This window comes from Phalaenopsis equestris, unplaced genomic scaffold, assembly GCF_001263595.1.
Source record: "Phalaenopsis equestris unplaced genomic scaffold, ASM126359v1 Scaffold000838, whole genome shotgun sequence".
Taxonomy (NCBI): Eukaryota; Viridiplantae; Streptophyta; class Magnoliopsida; order Asparagales; family Orchidaceae; genus Phalaenopsis; species Phalaenopsis equestris.
In genome coordinates this window covers 107,638-127,999 of record NW_018165278.1, presented here as the reverse complement: position 1 = coordinate 127,999, position 20,362 = coordinate 107,638, and the positions used below count along the sequence as shown (strand labels likewise).

The 20,362-nt window shown below is 32.9% G+C and overlaps 1 protein-coding gene across 1 annotated transcript in view; it reads left to right on the top strand.

The window, feature by feature from the left end:
- LOC110031530 (exocyst complex component EXO84A-like) overlaps positions 1-20,362 on the top strand; it is a 43,133-nt gene that overhangs the window by 12,551 nt on the left and 10,220 nt on the right. The window contains exons 4-6 of the mRNA XM_020734776.1: positions 7,709-8,203; positions 9,157-9,318; positions 9,692-9,828. Coding sequence (XP_020590435.1) covers positions 7,709-8,203; positions 9,157-9,318; positions 9,692-9,828 — 794 coding nt within the window. The remainder of the gene's footprint in view (positions 1-7,708; positions 8,204-9,156; positions 9,319-9,691; positions 9,829-20,362) is intronic.

The following is a 20,362-nucleotide window of genomic DNA, read 5'->3' as shown; positions in this document are numbered from 1 at the left end:
GATACAACTAAAGCACCAACCAAACCCTCAGGTACAATCCTTAAAGGAAGAAAGTGAATGTATGTGGCTATCCTAAACAAACTCACTCAAAAACCTAACCGTGGACTCATTCAAAAATAAATATATAATAAGAGGATAGCTAGGAGTGGTTTAAGAGGACCGCCAACTCCTCGAAAGGGAGAAAACCTGGGTCGGTTTGGTCTAGGCGAAGTTAACGGGTTGTTGCATTGTTCGTGCAACTCCTGCGTTTGAAATAGAGGTGCTCCTGTGTCAGTCCCGAGGTTGGTGATGCTTCGACTATTTGTCGAAGCTTCTATCTTCGTATAGTATGGCATCAAGTTGACTCAGGTTAAGAAAGTGGAACTAGCATAATCTCTCGGTAAGTCAATGTTGTGGCGCTGTCATTCCAAAGTACATCCTGATAGAATAGACATCCGCCAACTTTGACACAATTAGAGCTAACATTGTAGAAAAATGAGCTTTCTCATAAATCAAGTTTTAAGCCACTAAATCCATAAACTATTTCTTTCACTTCTCGTGCTCCATTGGACATATCTGATAAATAAGTATGTAGGGAGGAATCAACTCTGGGATGAAGTCTATAACAAATTGAGCCACTCTCACTAGCAACCGCTCATGAGAGCCTTCTTTTTCGTCTCGGGTAGAACCTATATTCCACTATAAGATTTTCTCTCCCATCAAGCTCCTAAGGAAATTTACAACGTGGTGCTTCATCCCTCTTGTTTGCCCATCTATCGGTTGATATAATGCTGATCTAAATTTAATATCTAAATCACTCCATATGGTACGTTAGAAGTAGCTCAAAAGTTTCTCATCTCTGGCTTTCCTCTGCCCTGTTCCTTTCAGTACTGATTGAGTTTCCTTGACTATTTGGTGATAATCATCACCATGAAGCAAAAACATGTGATAAGTTTAATTTCATTAGTGGCTAAAATTAAAGTTGAAAAGTTAAATGACTTCAGTTATTTTTATTGGGATAAGTGAAACTATATTTAAAAAGTGTTTCCTATGAGAGTCTCCTCATTGAAAATACACCAGTTGAAACTGATTCAAATTATTCTGAGTGGAGAGAGTTGATGTCCAACTGTTGATACATCTACAAAACTCTATCGAACCTGATCAATCTGGTTATATTACTCATTGTGATTGGGTTAAAAATGTGGAGGAATTGACATTTGTGTTTTATGGTAGAGAATATTTATCGAATCTTTGATGTTTACGAGTTCTATTGAAATGAACAATAAGGTCAAGCACTTAAAACGTATCATATATAATTTAAATGTATTTATGAACAATTGAATGCACTATTGCATTTAGCACTAATGTATGGGTTCAACAGACTTAATGAGAACAAATGACTGAGTTTTGTTCCTTGTTTCAACTCTTAGTACAAATGTGTCAAATCACAAATTCTATTTGACACTAGAGTTACTGTTCTTAGGGAAGCTTATACTAGAGTGTTGTGTATTAGTCCAAGTTCTCAAGCTTCATCTGTACAATAACCTAGTGCTCTTGCTAGCCATAAAAATATAGACATCAAGAAACTACAGTCTCAGGGGAATTAATGAAGCAGAACTCAAAATTTTGTAAATCAAGACTATAGGGTAGTGTGCTACTATTGCCATGAACCTGGTCATATAAAGAAAACGTGTCAAAAAAGAATCAAAAGGGTTCTATATCACATTTAGCTCACATGATCACTGTTAATGAGGCTACTCAATGTCAAACATTTTCGATTTCTGTTGATAAATATGCTAAATTTATCATAAAGCCTTCTAGAAATCTCCCTTTGTCACTGCCTTTGCTGAGTCAGGTGACAATGACACTTGTCGTATTTCCTCTTTCATAAAATGGGTCATTAATTCTGGTGCTACAATGATATGAAATCCAAAACACTTTTTCACCTTTAATGAGCATCTTTCTTTTGTCACCTTAGAGGATGGATCTATCTCTAATGTTCTTAGTTCTAGCACCATTAATATTACACCTACAATTTCTTTAATGTCTATGATTAGTTTACTTCAATTCTCTTTTAATCTCGTCTCTGTTATCAAGATTACCTATGCTTTTAATTATTGTATTTTATTCCTCCCTAATTATTTTTTTTACCAGATCTTATGACGCAGAAGGTTATTGGTAAATGCAAGAAACGGGGGGCTATACATTTTGAGCAACAAACTATCTCAATCTATCGTCTATTCCAACACCTTATCTAAGTTTGAGTTTTATTGTCGATTAGGACATCCATCACTATTTCCTTTTTTTTGTGCTTTCCTATTATCCTTCAATTTTTTTTAATCTTTTTATTAGGTTTTGGAAGTCAGTTTTTATGTGTTTTGTTTTGGGACAGTTGTTGGAGTCTCTTTTTCCTTTTGAGGTTTGTATCTTAGGGTTCCAGGTGGTGCTTCGACTGTAGCTTAATTTCCAGGTGGTGTGTATCTTTCCCATACCCTTTCACCTCCCTCCCGCTTCACTGCCATGCCTCCCTCCTCGTTGTAGGCTGCCCCAATAACAACCTTATGCTATTTTCCTATAGATTTTCTTTGCCCAACTCTTTGTCATCACTACCACTGTTGTTACAACCCTCCACCTTCGCTGTTGCTGCTATCCAACCCTTCCTTTTTGCTGCCGCCCCCCATTTCAGCCCTTCATCCTTGCTGCCATCACCCTAGAAAACCCTCCTACATTGTTCCTTGATGTTTGCTTGTTTTCTGGCCCTAGGGAACATCCATCTTGCTGTTTTTTGCTTGGTAACCATCTTTTCCACCCCCGCGCCACCTTTCAAATACTCGCCAACTACCATCATTACCTCCGGATCTATCCTCTAGCTTGATTTTGTGTTTTCAATTGTTTATCAATTTTTCGCGAGTCGGTTGTAATTTCCTATTTGAGGTCGAGAAAAATATTTATTTTTCAATTGTTGTCTGGGTTAACTCCTATATCATTTGATATTGGAGCTAGTCTAACCCTTGTTCTATCCTAAGGTTTCTAGCACCACCTAAAATTTTGTTTCCCTCCGCCTACACATGTTTCACCTACCTACACCCAAAACCCTAACTATGCCCCCGAGGAGACAATTGTTGGAATATGATCAATAGTCTATCATGGGCGACATACAATGGTTACTCTACCAAGTGCTATATCGACTCGATGCCATTAAGGAAAGAATCCGGGATGGGATCACCGTCAACCGTAATAGTGAAATCCGTGAAGGAGAGCAACAAGAACACCTAAATCTCTTTTGTGTGGATGATTCCAGTGGAAAAGAAGACAGACCACAATACTTTAGAGTACAGTTGTAGTAATTGAATTTTAAATAAAAGAATAATAATATTAAATTATAAAAAAATCTAATAATGATACTAAGAAATCGAACCGTTAGGATGATTCGTTAAGTGAAGTTGAGAGGGGGAGGGCACAGTTGGTTCTTCTCCTTCGACCTTGAGGAATTCAATGCACAATAGAGGCTTTAACTTCTGGTTCGATCCAGAGTTGCGCACGTAACTCTTTCTTCCCTTTCCTCTGCACTCATGAAGACTGGCAAAGCTGTTTAACTAGGGCACAAATGTTTCCTTCTCCTTCGACTTCTCCTTTCTTCTCTGATTCTTCTCTTGCTCTCTCTCTCTCCTGCTCTCTGTTTGTTTTGTGACGGTTAGAGCGAAGAACAATCAAGAGTGACCTCCCCTCTCGACCTCTCTTAATGAATCGTCCTAATGATTCAATTTATTAGTATTTTTATTATATATATATTTTAATATTTAGTATTATTATTCTTCTACTCTTTTATTTAAAATTCAGTTATTACAATAGTATCAACTGAGGCCTAGAGTTGAAGTGTCTTTTGGAAGATATAGAGATGAGGTGCTTGTTGTAGGAGACATAGATGAGATGCTTGTTAGAGGACACAAAGTTGAGATGCATGTTAGAGGATACATTGATGGAGTGCTTGTTAGAAGATAGAGAGACGACGTGCTTATTGGAGGATATAAAGATCTGTGAATGAAAGTTTACCTACCAGACTTTGAGGAAGAATGTATCCAGATGATTTCCTTGAGCGAATGCAAACTATTGAGCAAATTTTTGAATACAAGAAGTTGCTCAATGACATAAGAGCGAGGCTCGCTGCCATCAAATTGGGAAAGTATGTTCTTTGCGATGGGAGAACATGAAGAGTGATAGGTATAGAGAAGGACAAAACAAAATTACTTCTTGGGAGAAGATTAAATGTGAGATTCAGCGACAATACCTACCCCTGCATTACCGCCAAGACATTTTCTTGAAACTTCACTACTTGTAGCAGGGGCTATCAGTGGAGAGGAGTATACGACAAAATTTATGCAGCTTAAGTTGAAATGTGAGTTGAAGGAGACACAGGAGCACACCATTGCTAGGTATTTGGGAGACTTAAAGCCTGTCATCAGTAATGTGGTTTAGCTGCAATCTTAATTGACACTGAGGAATGTGCAGACTTTAGCATTGAAAGTGGAGACACAACATACGCAAGGCAGGCAACCACGCCTAGTTAGACAACCACTCACAGTTGGAGACCTTAGGAGGACCACATCTCAAGGACTAGAGTAGACTAGCCAGTAGTAGGATAGAGCTGCTCCGAACGAGAAGTCTGACAAGAGTACCACACCCATTACAATCCCAACCGAGAAATGCTTTAGGTGCCATAGCTTTAGACACACTTCCAGTTGTTTGACGAGCTGAGTTGTGATTTTCATCTAGTAAGGGGTAGTGTAGGAGGTTAACATGACGAAGCAACTCAAGAAAATTTTGAGTACCAGCTTCCACCAGATGAGGCTGAAATACTTGTGGTTCGATGAGTTGTTCAAACAAAGTCATTGAGGGAGCAACAGTGGCTTCACCATAATATATTCTACCATCGTTGCTTCATGAAGGGAAATGTATGCAACATCATCATCGATGGAGGTAACAACTAGACTGTGACATGAACGCTGATGGTGGAAAAGCAGAGCTTCACGACTCAGAGACATTCCCAGTTATATTTCCTAACATGATTAAAGAAGGAGCACATAGTCCACATTGACGAGAGGAGTCTTGTGCTGTTTTCTATTGGGAGTCAGCTATTGGATCAGGTCTAATGCAATGTGTTGCCCCTGGATTCCTGTCACATTTTGCTGGGGAGACATTGGTAGTATGGTCACAAAACTTAATATGATCGATACAAAGAACACCTACTCATTCATTAAAGATGGAAATCACATTGATCTACCTTATGTGGAGTCAGAAATTACAGGTTCCTTTGTCAGTGGAGAAGCATTGAGAGGATTGTTTCTAATGATGATAGAAGATCGCGAGAGAGAACTTATAACTAACTTTAGAAAGTACAAAGAGAATTTCAGGGCATCATGATTACTAGCTTATCACCTTGGTCTACACCATTCAGGAAAATTCAGATTGCCCTCGCCATGGATCAGGTCGAACCAACCTTGGGTTGTTCTTAGAAAATTCATCAGTATCTACATGATTTGTAGATCTAGTTCAGTCCAGTTGTGAGCTCCTATAAGATTTTTTTTATATGGATCACTGCTCGGAAAGCTCTTCAAGCGTTTTAGGAGACAGTGTAGTCGTTAGTGGGATCTAGGAGCTTCTAGGGCCGCAGTCAAAGAGTCTTCAGTACTAGGAGGTTACAATAGCTCTATAATCGGCAATGACAAATAGATGCTTCAACGAATAAGGTTGAAGCTCCCCCAACACCGAGATTGTTGGGAGAGTGCCCTGCGTTGGACGCAGACATGAGCCGTGCAACTCCCTCGAGCGTGGGAGATGGGGAGGCAGGTTGATCAATCCCAATTTTCCTTTTTTTTTGGCTTCTTTCACATTATCCTTTCTTCCTTTTTAGTTTGTTCCTATATATGTATTTTATTAAGGTTTATAAGTCAGTTTTGTGTTTTTTGTATAGGGATAAATGTCAGCATTTCTTATTCCTTTCGAGGGTTATATCTTAGGGTTCCAAGTGGTGCTTCGGTTGTATCATGGTCTCCAGGTGGTATCTATCTTCCCTATATCCTCTCCCGTTTCGCTGTCACACCTCCGTCTTTGTTGGAGGTTGACCGAATAGCAACCATTTTGTTGTTCTCCTGCACATTTTCTCTGTCCAGCCCTTCCCCTCGCTACCACTATTGTTCCAGCCACACACCTTCGTTGCCGCTGCTGTCTAGCCCTTCCTCTTTGGTGCGGCCCCCCATTTTAGCCCTCCATCCTTGTTGCCATCACCCTGGACAGTCCTCCTACATCGCTTCTTACGATTTGTTTGTTGTCTGACATTGGGAAAACAACTGTCTGTTTTTTCTTGCTAACCACTTTTTTCGTCCCTATGCCACCTTCCAAACCCTCGCCGACCACCACCACCACCTCTGGATCTTGAGTTTTTGTTGTCAAGTGCAATTTCAGTTTTCTGTGAGTCTGTTGTAATTTTCTATTTGAATTCAACAATAATATATGTTATCCTAATGTTATTTGGTTTAACTCCACTATTAGGGATCTTGTCCTGTTTTATCTAATGCATTTTGATATTTTGTCATTTATGTGGATGATTTTTCTTGTATTGCTTGATTTTACTTTATGAAATCTTGTTCTAAATTACCATCACATATTTTATCTTTTTGTGCTGAAATTAAAACTTCATTCATTGTTTCTATTAAAATTATGAGAAGTGACATGCCAATGAACATTTTTATGCACCTTTTCAGACATACATGAAATAAAACATGATGCTTTACCAGTCATCTTGTTTTGATACTCCATCCTATAATGGAGTAGCTCAAAGGAAAAATAGATATCTTCTTGAGGATGCCTTCTACTGTTTTAGTACAGAGAGAATAAATGCTTTCTTGACAGAGCCTATATTAATTTTTTTATCAATAGGATGCCTTCTACTGTTTTACAGAACTAACTACTCTAGTAAGCTCTATTTTCAACCAACTTTCTTTCCAATTGAATCACGTACATTTGGGTGTACTTGTTTTGTTTGTGATTTGCAAACCTTTTTTCTCTAATTTAATAGAGCGTCAAACCCAGGATAATGGAATTATAGATTTTGATTGGGTTTGTCATTATTCCCCACTCTCTTTTAACCCTATGAATGATGTCTTTATTATAATTATTGTAGTAGTTTGAACAAATGGAAGAAGCCATTGTGTCAAAACTTGCATAGTCTAATAATCAATCTTTAAGTTCTTAATAGCGTGAGGGGCAATTAAATATCGTGTCTTGCTCCGGAGGAAGTCTTAAGTCAGCAATATAATGATTTCTAATAACGGTGAAATTACCTGGTTGTGCTTAACCAATTGCTTAGGCTTCGTTTTGAATTGCTGCAATTATCTTTGAATTTATAGAACTATTGTTGGGTAAGCAAAGTTCTTGAAAACTATTGCTTATCATAAATTCTCACTCTCCGGGATGATAGCTTTCTAGCAGCTGTTACACATCAGTAAATCTGATTGAAAAAAGCTCCTTATCTCATATATTTCTAAAACCAAAAATAAAATTTTAGCCTACTTAAAGTGTGACAATAGGCTACAAACAAAACTATGAAACAGATGGTCAAATGCTACCTATTTGTATGTTTGGAGTACTTTCTTGAATCGTAAGATCATGTTTTTTTTTTTTTTTTTGTGCTTACTGTGCTTGTACTTTCATTACTTTCATTTCTGTTCAGATGGCTCTTGATGATACTTTCCCATTCCATGCTTTTCATTTGGAAAACCTAATACTTGAAGGACTCAGTGACCTGTTTGATGAGTACACACTTAACCTCGAAAGAGCCATAGCAATAAGAGGACATGTAGAAAAATGTGATTTTACTTCGATTTCAGCTCAGAAACTTCATCAACAGATCTCGATTTTAGTCAATTCCTTTGAATTGGTGCATTTGTTGCCAACTATTGTACAAAACTCATTTAGTGCCACAAGATTTTCAAGTGATGTGGTGTTACCAAAACAAGATGAGCTTTCTTTACAGAAAGGATTGGATCTCTGGAAGCAGGCAATTCAAGAAGCATCAGACCGATTAAAGTGTTGTTTCTGCCTGCTATTTGTCTCTGACGTCTTTAGCCATGGAAATTCTGAATCCATGAAAGATCTGGAAACCTGCAGTTGTAGCCACTGCATTCCAGGCTCCTCGGAAGCTCCAATGCCTTCTTTTGTTTTTCAGGTATGGTATTTTCAAGATCATTTGTCGGTATCTTAAAATTTTATTTTTTCATTGATTCATTTCCTCCGAAAAGCTTTTGTTATTTTATGCATTTCTTTCTTTAAATGTGATTTTGAGTCATTCACAATTTTAATGTTAATTTTTTGAGCTTACTAATATCTGTGTCATGCTCCAATTAAATTAAACTAAGATTTGGACTTTGTAGGAAATGACTCTTTACATTAGCAGCACAACTTCGAAAGGGAACTATTAAACAAAACTGCATACATATCATGTAAAACAGGCGATCAAAATGCATTTTTTTCAGTTTTAATATTTTGAGGTTTATATGTTTATTAGCTTATAATAACTTAGTATGGATATGATTCTGTGGAATTCTGAGCTTCCTTTTTTAGTTTTTTTTTTCTTATCATTATGTTATATTTCTTTCCTTCTTGAGTTATGTTTTTTTTGATAAATTTTAATTGGTGTAATTATTCGTGTCATAATCGTTCCTTATTATATAAAGAGAAGAGTTGTAATTTGATTATTACTATATTGTCGATGGAAGTAATGCGAAACTGATTGGGAAGGGACAGCCTGGAATCTCATTAAAAATGAAGTTCAAGCTAATATGTATAAAAATGCTGCCTGCATGGCCAAAACCTACAAACACACTTATTCCGTGTGAGGTTGTTAAGACTGGTGGAATGCTTTGTTTCATGGTATTGGAGTTCAACCATAGTTATCCAGTTTTACTGAAACATGGTGTATTTTCATTAAAACTCAATCCATCTCGTGAGAGAACCAACCCATGTTTTTTTTCCCCCCAGAGAATTGCGTTTCTTATATTTTGATTACATATTTGTTAACCTTTTTAGAGACTTCTGGCTTTCTTTTATTTTTGTCGCACGCATAACTTTCATTTATTTATTATCCTGGTTTTTACTTACATAGCCTGATAAGATGTTTAGGAACTGTTTGTACGGCTGAGGCAATTAGAAGAACAGTTAAAATCTATATTGCTTGCTGAAGATGGGATGACGAATAACTTGTTAAATGGGATTCTGCTGTCCGTGATTTGTCGGCTTTCAGAAAACCTAGAGTTCCTGCAAAGTACGAAGTCCCATAAACAGGTATAGCAATCTCCTCAACTGAAACCCAAACTTCTATTAAGTCCTATTAGTTTAGTAATTGATCCTGTTTTATTTTATTTTACATCCAACCATACCATGCACACCTCGTCCCAATTGTAGTGTTTGTCATGCCAATTGTGCACTAATAGAGCATTAACCTACTACTTACTCATTATCGTGTAATCTTATATTGATGAGATGTCTTTTTTCTGCAACCTCTTTATAAAATATGGTCTGATGTGAATTTGTGTGTATAAGCCTTCCATTATTTTAAAATGTTAAGTGTTAGGCAACACTGTTTGCATTTTTTTCAGCTTTATCTGTTTGCCTGTCAATCCAATCAGAATTATTGTTACCTTTTCTTTGCGTTCAGTTGCTTCTAGATGTGCACTTTTTGATGGAGATGGCAATGGTTGGAGGTTACTTTTCAGAAAATCTAATAGTAGCAGCATTGGATTTAATGGCAATTATGAAAGAGAAGCTATCAGCAAATGAATTCCATCTGAACAGGTGACACGTTAATCTCACTAATCATCATTGTTGAATCATAAAAATTTCTGTTGACTATTCAATAAAACTGTCTCAAATTCAAGGCACATTCTTTTTCTACTGTTTTTTCCTTAGAATTTTATTGATTTGTCACAATCCAATCGACCTAACCAATTCTGCATGAATAATTAACAAAATGCTTGGCTATGAAAAATTTAACAGAACCAAAAGAAAAGTGCTGAATTATTAACTGAATGAATACCATATACCAAAATGCTTGGCTATGAGTTAAATATAATTTGACTCATAATGGAATATTTGTGTTGTGTTTGTTGCTATTAAAGTTTTCAGGTGTCGTGTGCTGTATTTTTCCTTTCAAGAGTGTTAGTTGTAACCGCCCATGCTTATGCTTTCAATAATAATATTTTCTTTTTCTATTGTTGTTTGGGTTAACTCTTGTATCAGTGAGGCAAAGTCACTCGGGCACTAAATAAGATGGTTGAGTAAAATTATAAATAATATTTAATAATATTTTGTTTTTAAATGATGATGAAAGTTGCTAAATTCTTCTAGTTATTGATGGCTAGTATATGACCGAGGAGTTTCACACATAAAAATATTTTTGATTAGAGTGTTTTGTCTAAATTATATTTTCTTTGGATGCAAACACAATTGAAGTATATTTGAACATTTAAATACAAAAATAATTTTTTATTGGTTATTATCATAAAATTTTATAACTTGGTAATTTTAATAAATTTTAGTTGAAGCTTCATAGCAATAGAAAAAGCATAATGGATTTAATAAATTTTGTTTGCAGCTTCATAGCAAAAGAAAAAGGCATGATGGACTGTGATCAAGTTTATGTAAAATATAATAGGGCCTGGATTGTGATACAATTATTGTGATGTTATGGACTGTCTTTTTGACTTATGTTGATGATACAAATGGTTGGTTCACAAGAAAAATAGATAATAATTCAATGATGATAATGCATTAGTTATTTGTGAGAAAAAATTCATATCGAGTACAGTTGTAAAAATTTCTGGTGTTTATAAAAGAAGCTACAATATTCAAGTGCATTCTAAATACAAAAAGAATAAATTTTCATCTAGGCTTAAGATGTTGTAACTGAATATGAAAACGATCATAGTGATAAAGAAGTTTATGATTTAAAAGATAATGATAATGTTGATGAAAGAAATAATATTCTTTTTTACTATTTATGATGATGATGATAATTTTTTATTTAACTAGTTTAACTTCTAAGAAAAATATTGAACATCAAAAAAATTATATTATTTTGAAATTTAAGTGGTTGAAGTGTTGATCAATTAAACTTGAGTGTTAATTTAATTATCATGCTGGTTTATTAATTAATGTAATAGTCTTTCATTTTAGTCATAACTTTTTTTATATTTTGAGTCATGTTTAAAATGACACACATCACGCCATATGCTGTCTTCAGAGGGATCTTTGTACAATGGTGTATTTATTGATAAAAAAGTAATGGTGGTCTTATCCTTCTTCTAATCCAGTCATCATACTAACAATACAATTTAAAATATTGACATTTTTTTGCTATAAGGTGTTGCCACCTTGTCTTCTAAGCTAGTTCTTTTTTGTTCCATTCTCCTTATCCCAAATCACATGCCATACAGTATTGAACTGTGAATGATTGACATAACCAGTCTAAACAGTAATAACAAATAGCAATTTTTAACATTCAAATTATATGTATACCATAGGTGCATTCACATAAAACACGTGGTCCTATGTTATTTCACTTGGAGCAGTACCTTGTAATCACACTGTTTGATGGTCCTCTGCATGGCTGTTAGCTTATCATGAGGATATTAGTAATAAAATGGCTAGTATTGTGTTTTTTTTATATTTGGGTTCCAATCATAAAAACAATTGGGGTTGAATCTAAATTTAATATGAGATTAGATTAAATCAAAACCTTATATAGAATCTAAACCTATCCTTGAGTTTGAAAGTGAATAGAAAATGCATACTAATGTTAAATCAATTGAGGAAGTTTATGATGTTATTCTTGAGATTAATCCTTTGAACTGTTAAGAAGAACGGAGTTATCTTTCATCCTTTGTGTTGGATAGAGGGGCCTCAACTCTTTTATTCTCTCGATTGTGACCCATATTATGCCACCACCTCTTTGGATTCATGGGCAAATACAAACACACATGCAGACTATACCCCCATCACCAACATTATCCTTTTGATGAATAGTCAAATCGATAGCAATTTTATTTTTAGCTTTTAGTTTCTTGACTTGCACATTTATAGAATAAAACTTATTGAGAAAATCAAACTATGGCTCCTATAGATTCATTCTAGATAATTTATTTCCAAAAAAAATGACCTTAATTCAAAAGATCCCTCTAGCTTATTCCAAAGAATAATAGCTCAACAGTTTTACCTTTAAAATATCTAATATATTTTTAGAAAAAATTCATCCATATAATAGGTAAGCCTTATTTAATTTAATCATAGTTGTGGCTTGCTTCATTTTCAAATAAATCTTTATAGAATTGAAGAAACGTACATTTTATGTATTTTTTATCATTCTATTTTTTTTAGAGTAAGTGACAGTGCATTAAATAAGAAGTTTACACCCACATTCATCATATCCTTGTATGTTATCTATTAGTTATTCACCTGATTTGCATGATCATTTTCTCTAGAGACTTGTTGACTATAAAATTAGAAGAATAAACTATAATAGTCTACTGACTATTTATATGTGACCAATTTTATCGTAAGCAATGATATTTCTGTGAGTTATTTATTTTTTACTTTACAAAATTAATCCAGAATGGTCTATCGTAGTGAAATTATGAGATAAAGTGGTCCCATTTTAATCCTTCTATTATACAAAATTGATTCAATGTAGTCCACAAGGGACCTTTTTTGGATCATTTTTATATAGTTGAGGTACTAAAATTGGGGAAATTTGGTACTATGAGATTAAATTGATCATGTACAAATAGTCGGGGAATATTTTGGAGTTTAACTCAATGGTTATGAGCAAATTATGGATGTGAATTGGAGAAAAGTGATATGGTAATTGCCTTTTCAAAATTTGAAAAGTGTTTTAGCTAAACCCAATAACCTAATTGTTATTCAGGATCATATAAATCATTTCACAAAATGGGACAAATAGTTAAGTTGAAACTCTTACGAAGTTTGAGTTTCTGTTTAATTTTTAATCTATCTGATAGAGAAAAAAATATCAATGACCTTGATTATTCCAACTTTCCACCTCCTTGAAGTTTCACATCCAAAACATACACACTTTGCCCAAACATTCATACTGATCTTGTTCGTTAAGCTATTTATGGATAAGAATTTTTTTCAACTACTATGCTAAATATTGAATATACCTTATGCGACGGAGAATGAAACTTACATGTGATAATTAATGGATTTCCTTGGAAAATTTAAGAGTTAATCCTAAATCTCTTGAAATAATGTCAACTAAAAAATTTATCATCAAAATTTTCCAAGCTGAGCATAATTGATTTAAGCTTACAATCTTCCTATGGTACCCTCTAGCTCTTTGCAGCTTTCTCGGTTGTTCAATTCCTATGTACTGCTCCTATAATGGCTCTTTTTATCTACCAACAGCCAAATCCTCTTTTGACTTTTGCTTCAGTGATTTTATTATTACTTTATGATCTTATTTATACGAATTTCTATCATGTGACCTTTTCTCCTGCAATCAAGTTCCTTAATTTAATGATTCTCTTGACTTCTATACGAGTTTAAGAAGTCGTTTTCTTCAATGATTACCACGATTGATGTCAAGTCCCATGATATTCTATATGATGACTTAAATAGTTCAATAATTGTGTCTCAACTACTTCTTTTCATATGATTGCTCTATTAATAATTTCTGATTATGTAAACCTTTTTCTATTTATTTGTTTTTCTTTAAGATTAATTGAGGAAAATTTGCCTATTTACCATTATCAATGTAAGTAGGGGTTTGTGGCATGTGTAAAAGTAATTAGTACTTAAAAAAAAACTTCCTAGTGAGATCTGCTGTAGTTGCTTCCAGCATTCAATTTCTTGATCAAATAAGTGTCAACTTTTCTAGGAGAGCTATCTTCTTATGAAAGGAGAGACTTATCTTTTGGTGAATTGTTTTTCTTCTTTTGATTTCTATCTTAATTACAAGGTATTGGGTTGAAACAACGATTGAATTTAATCAAATTTAATAAAATTTAGTTTTCGATGAATGTGTGAATTTTAGCACTTATACTGCTTTCGTGGTTTTGAATTTTCCATCATGCTTACTAAGTCTTGACCCATTATAATTTGATGCAGTTTGGTTGTAAACATAATTTTTATTTTCCTTCAAAGTAATAGCTACTTGTTAAAAGGTATGAGTTTTGTGACGCATGAATTTACATTTTTGGTGCTTGTTTTTTGGCATCACATATTACATCTGTATTAGAAACCCTAGAATCTAAGATCCCTGACTCTAAGAACGATGGAATTATCTCCTACCTTTAGGGGGCTGGACCCTTTTTGTTTGCATGATTCTTTCCCACACTGTCGTATCCTCTCAATATGGGTAGATGTGTAAGTACACATACACATACATCACTAGTATCCTAAACCCACCATTGCTTGATAAATAATGTATTATTATTATCATTTAATGAATAATCAAATTTATAACAATTTTATTTTTAGCTCTTAGTTTCTTATTTTGCATGTTCATAAAAAGGACATTATTAAGAAAATCAAACTATGTCAACATATTTTTTGATTTATTATAAATACCTTATTTCCAAAAATGAACCTGAAATTAAAAAATTCATCTATTGAATTCAAATAAATCTACTTCAAAATTTTTAATATTTAAACTGATTATATTATTTTTTAAAGTTTTTATTCTAATAATGAGCATATTTTATAAAAATTTAGCATGTTTTTGGCTTGCTACTTATTAAAATAAATATTTGTGGAATTTAATAAATGCACACCTCAAACTTTTTAAATAATTTTGTTTTGTATTAGTCATGAACATGATTTATTATAAACACCTTATTTCCAAAAGTGAAATTGAAATTAAAAAATTCATCTATCAAATACAAATTAAAGAAGTTTACTTCAAAATTTTTAATCTTTAAACTGGTTATATTATTTTTTTATGTTTTAATTCTAATAATGAGCATATTTTATAAAAATTAAGCATGTTTTTGGCTTGTTACTTATTAAAATAAATATTTATGGAATTTAATAAATGCGCACCTCAGATTTTTTAAATAATTTTCTTCTGTATTTGTCATGAACATGATTTGCATGCTCCATTTTCTCAATTATGAAAATTATAAGTATATTATGGTTTTGAATAGGAGAAAAGTCAATAGGATATAAATGAAAAGGCAATGTTTTTTCTAAACCCTGAAATGTTATCTTAAGATGAATCCTTAAGAAATTAATTGTTAATTTGAATCATTTGAAGTTTGTTATTGAATTTGGACAAATACTTATACGTTGAAAATCTTAGAAAATTTTAATATTTGTTCAAGTTTTAATTGATATCATTCAAATTTTAGACATTAACTTTTTGAAGGAAAAAAACCAGCGACTTGATTTTTCTCTTTTTCACCTTCTTTAAGTGTAACATGTGTCACATATGCATATTTTTGAAATACTTACGATGATATTTTCTAAATACATTATTATAAATTATAATAGAAAACCATATGCTTACAATAAGGGCAATTATCAATAATTGAAAAGAAAAGTACGATAATACAAAAGAGATAATAAAATGCTCAAAGGATGAAACATTTTGTAAATCATAAAAATTATAATTTTTTTAGCTTGAAGCCTTATGACTATAGGCAAGTACAGTGACGTTACGCGATCTTCCATCTTCGATCAAAGTAGCCTATGGTTTTGTAGGTAAACCATTAACGGTAAAATATAGCCCTTTATGCCCAATCGAAGCAACCTATTCTGCATAAATATTTTGTAAGTTATTCTAATAAAAATATTTAGCATCATAATATTTACATAATGCAAAAGTATTTTCTTATTTAAATTAATAAAAAAAATTTTTATTTCATGCATGTAACTACATAATTTTAAGGGCGCATTTATGTTCATATCACACAATTCTTATTTATTTATATATCAAACAATTAAATTTTGATACCTTATGCTTTATTATTATTAATGAATGTATTTATATATTAATAGTTTTATATAATTATAACCTACTAGAGCTTTGGTAAATAAAAGCGTTGTATTGCTTCACATTTTGTGCTTCGAAGTAAAAATAAAAGTTTATGCATCGCATTGCTCTTTGCACTTCGATAACACTGAAAATGATGAAGTGATCAACACCAGAAAGTTAGTAGTGGCAAGAATGTGATCATTTATATCGTGAATAGATTCTAGACTTAGAATTATGTTTTGTGAATAGATCTTTACTTATGAAGGAGGATCATCAACCAACTTGGTAGGAGGTAGGATTTGAGCTTCTGGTGAAAAATATTTTGCTTGATATTTGGAAAGTCTATAGCTAAGCATATGCCTTAAAATATTTTGAAATTTATGCCTTTAAATCTGATAGGAGCAATATAATGAGATGTTTTCAAATTCCATCTGATGCCAGTACTTTGATGACAGGGCTCAATTCAAGCCTCATAAAAATGGGACATAATATTCAATTTCACTTAAATTGTGACCATAAAAGACCAAGAAAGGTGAACTATTGTAGCATCCACTTGTTTTTTTCAAATTTAAGCTAAAAAACTAAATTAGATTGGTTGAAATAATGCAGATGAAGTTCATGAAATAAGATCTAAATAAGAGATACAAGGGAGTTCGACAGAGCAATTAAGACACTGCAATTGTTGCATGCGATGAGAAAAGATTGACGTATAATATGATAAGGATCAACAAGATCAATCGAATAGTCACTTGTTAGATGTAAATCAAACATGATTTTACACATCACGTTTAAGCTTGATGACCCAGTCAAAATTTACCATAACTGGGAGGGATGGTAATCTATCAAGTGAAAATATCTCTTCTTTAGTGATGAAAATATTGGGTTTGCCTTAACAACATGAATATTTTTTATGTTGTAATATTACTGAAACTCGATATAAAATAATGAAAATTGATGGATGGTGATGCGTAAAAGCCAACAACATTTGAACCCCAACCAACATTAGCGAATGAGCAAGAAGGATGTGTAGGTGTTGCAGAAAGCTTTGAAGATGCTCAAAAGGATGAGCCATAGGATAGTTGAATGCCTTCTAGATAGGAGGTGGTGATCTCATAGAGGAATTTAGCAAAAACCAGGAAGTACTCATTGAAGGGGGTGGGGGATTCGAAGAAATGCGTATGTATGAGATGGAAACCAAAAATTCAGGATGGTAGAATAACCCCCATTTGGGACTAATGGAAGAGGAATTTGCAAGAAAACAAATAGCTGATATGGTAAAAATCTACCATTGATGAAAAACACAAGATAATAATATTAGTACTTTTCATTTTGGTCCAATTTTATGACTTGAACATTTTATGCATATAATGAATAAGATCTTTGAATTCGTGATTTTTACATATTCATTCGTACGAGAGAAACATACTTGTATTCATGATTATAGAATTAGATCTGAGGTGATGAAATTTCTCTCTAATCCCTTGAAATTTTCTGTACTTTTTGATGAAGATAAAGATATGGTGTCTATTAGGAAGAGAGATGATCCTTCTCTGAATTATACATTATTTAACTCTCATCCATCAAGGGGTTTACTGACCAATAGGATTTAAGATCATTTAGTTAATTAAATGACATGTGTTAGTAACCATCATTCATCAAGAGTTACCGATGTATGAGATTTAAGATCATTTAATTAATTAAATGACAGGGGTTACTGATGGATGAGATTTAAGATCATTTAATTAATTAAATGACATACGTTAGTAACCACCATCTATCAAGGTTTGCTGAGTTATTGATGGATGAAATTTAAAATCATTGAATTAATTAAATGAAGTACTCATTGAAGGGGGTGGGGGATTCGAAGAAATGCGTATGTATGAGATGGAAACCAAAAATTCAGGATGGTAGAATAACCCCCATTTGGGACTAATGGAAGAGGAATTTGCAAGAAAACAAATAGCTGATATGGTAAAAATCTACCATTGATGAAAAACAGAAGATAATAATATTAGTACTTTTCATTTTGATCCAATTTTATGACTTGAACATTTTATGCATATAATGACCAAGATCTTTGAATTTGTGATTTTTACATATTCATTCATACGAGAGAAACATACTTGTATTCATGATTGTAGAATTAGATCTGAGGTGATGAAATTTCTCTCTAATACCTTGAAATTTTCTGTACTTTTTGATAAAGATAAAGATATGGTGTCTATTAGGAAGAAAGAGGATCCTTCTCTGAATTATGCATTATTTAACTCCCATCCATCAAGGGGTTTACTGACCAATAGGATTTAAGATCATTTAGTTAATTAAATGACATGTGTTAGTAACCATCATTCATCAAGAGTTACCGATGTATGAGATTTAAGATCATTTAATTAATTAAATGACAGGGTTTACTGATAGATGAGATTTAAGATCATTTAATTAATTAAATGACATACATTAGTAACCACCATCTATTAGGGGTCACTGAGTTATTGATTGATGAGATTTAAGATCATTGAATTAATTAAATGACATACGCTAGTAACAACCATCCATCAGGAGTTATTGATGGATGAGATTTAAGATCATTTAATTAATTAAATGACATATTTTAGTAACCACCATCCGTCACGAGTTATTTATGGATGGGATTTAAGATCATTTAATTAATTAAATAATATTTATCATTAAAATAAATAACCCATGTTAGCGGGTTTGTGGGCAACGTGTGCTACAAATAGAAAAAATTAACATTCCCCAGCTTGACCCACATGATTTTTAGTAGCACATAACATACTGCACAATTATAAGCTAAATTACTTTTTTATATTAGTCAGAATCATAAATCATCAATAAATATAAAATTAAAATGAATTATGGCGGTTGTGTATCAGTTTATCGATATAGTCTCTTCCATGTATCACAATATCAATTTCATATTTAACATAATGAGGAATAACATCATGATCTCATAATATCTATTAAAAGACAAATCTTATTAAACAAAATATAATGTAAATTGTACACTAACAATAAAGAAACAAGATATAAATATCAGAAACAACAATAAACCGAGTTCAAAGTGCCTAACATAAATAGTACTAAACATAAATTAATAAAGGGTTTCGGTAATGCTCATTCTCACATGTTCGTTAAATCTCTTCGGTGGCAACCCTTTCGTCAATGGATTCACAATCATAAGATTAGTGTTAATATGTTCAATTGACATCATATGTTTCTGAACTTTTTTCTTAACAGCATGATATTTTAATTCAATGTGTTTAGCACTTTTGGAATACTTACCATTTTTAGAAAAAAAGACTGAGTTATCACAGTAAATTTTCAACGGCTTGGCAATATTGTCGACAATTTCAAATCCTGAAATAAAATTCCACGGTCATAATCTCTGAACTATAGCTTCGAAGTATGCCACAAATTCGGCTTCCATAATGGATGCAGCAGTGATAATCTGCTTTGCACTTTTCTATGAGAATGCTCCTTTAGCTAAAAGGAAGAGATAACTAAATGTTGATTTTCAGGTATCAACACATCCAACAAAATCTGAATCTAAATATCCTATCACTTCGATCATTAGATCTTCTATCATTAGATCTTCTATAAGTGAACGTGTGGTCCTTTATTCCTTGCAGGTACCTCAAAACTTTATTTGTTGTTTTCCAATGATCTTTTCTTGGATTACTTTGATACCTGCACAACATCCCGATAACAAAGCTAATATTTATTCTGGTACAAGTTCGAGCATGCATTAAGCTTCCAACAATAGATGCATAAGAAATTTCTTCCATTTGTTTACATTCCAAATCATTCTTTAAACACTGTATAAGGCTGAATTTCTCCTTTTATTCCAAATCATTCTTCCAAATCATTCTTTAGACACTGTATAAGGCTGAATTTCTCCTTTTTGAATTGGAGCCCACTTGCAAAACATCTTTCCATATTGAATCTCTTAAGAACTCTATCAATATATGTTTTACGAGACAGCTCTAACAATCATTATGATCTATCACGAAATATTTCAATTCCAATCACATAGAATGTCTCACTCATATCTTTCATTTTAAAGTTCTTTGAGACAAAATTCTTGATTTCATACAATTAGCCAAGATTATTTGTAGTCAGCAAGGTGTCATCAACATACAGAATGAGAAATATGATATTGCTTGCATCGACCTTCTGATATATACATCGATTAACAGTCTCTTCTTTAAATTCAAAAGACGTGATAATATCATTGAACTTAAAATACCATTGTCGGGAAGCTTGCTTAAGTTCGTATATTGTTTTTTTAAGTTTACACACCATTTCTTCCTTTCATTC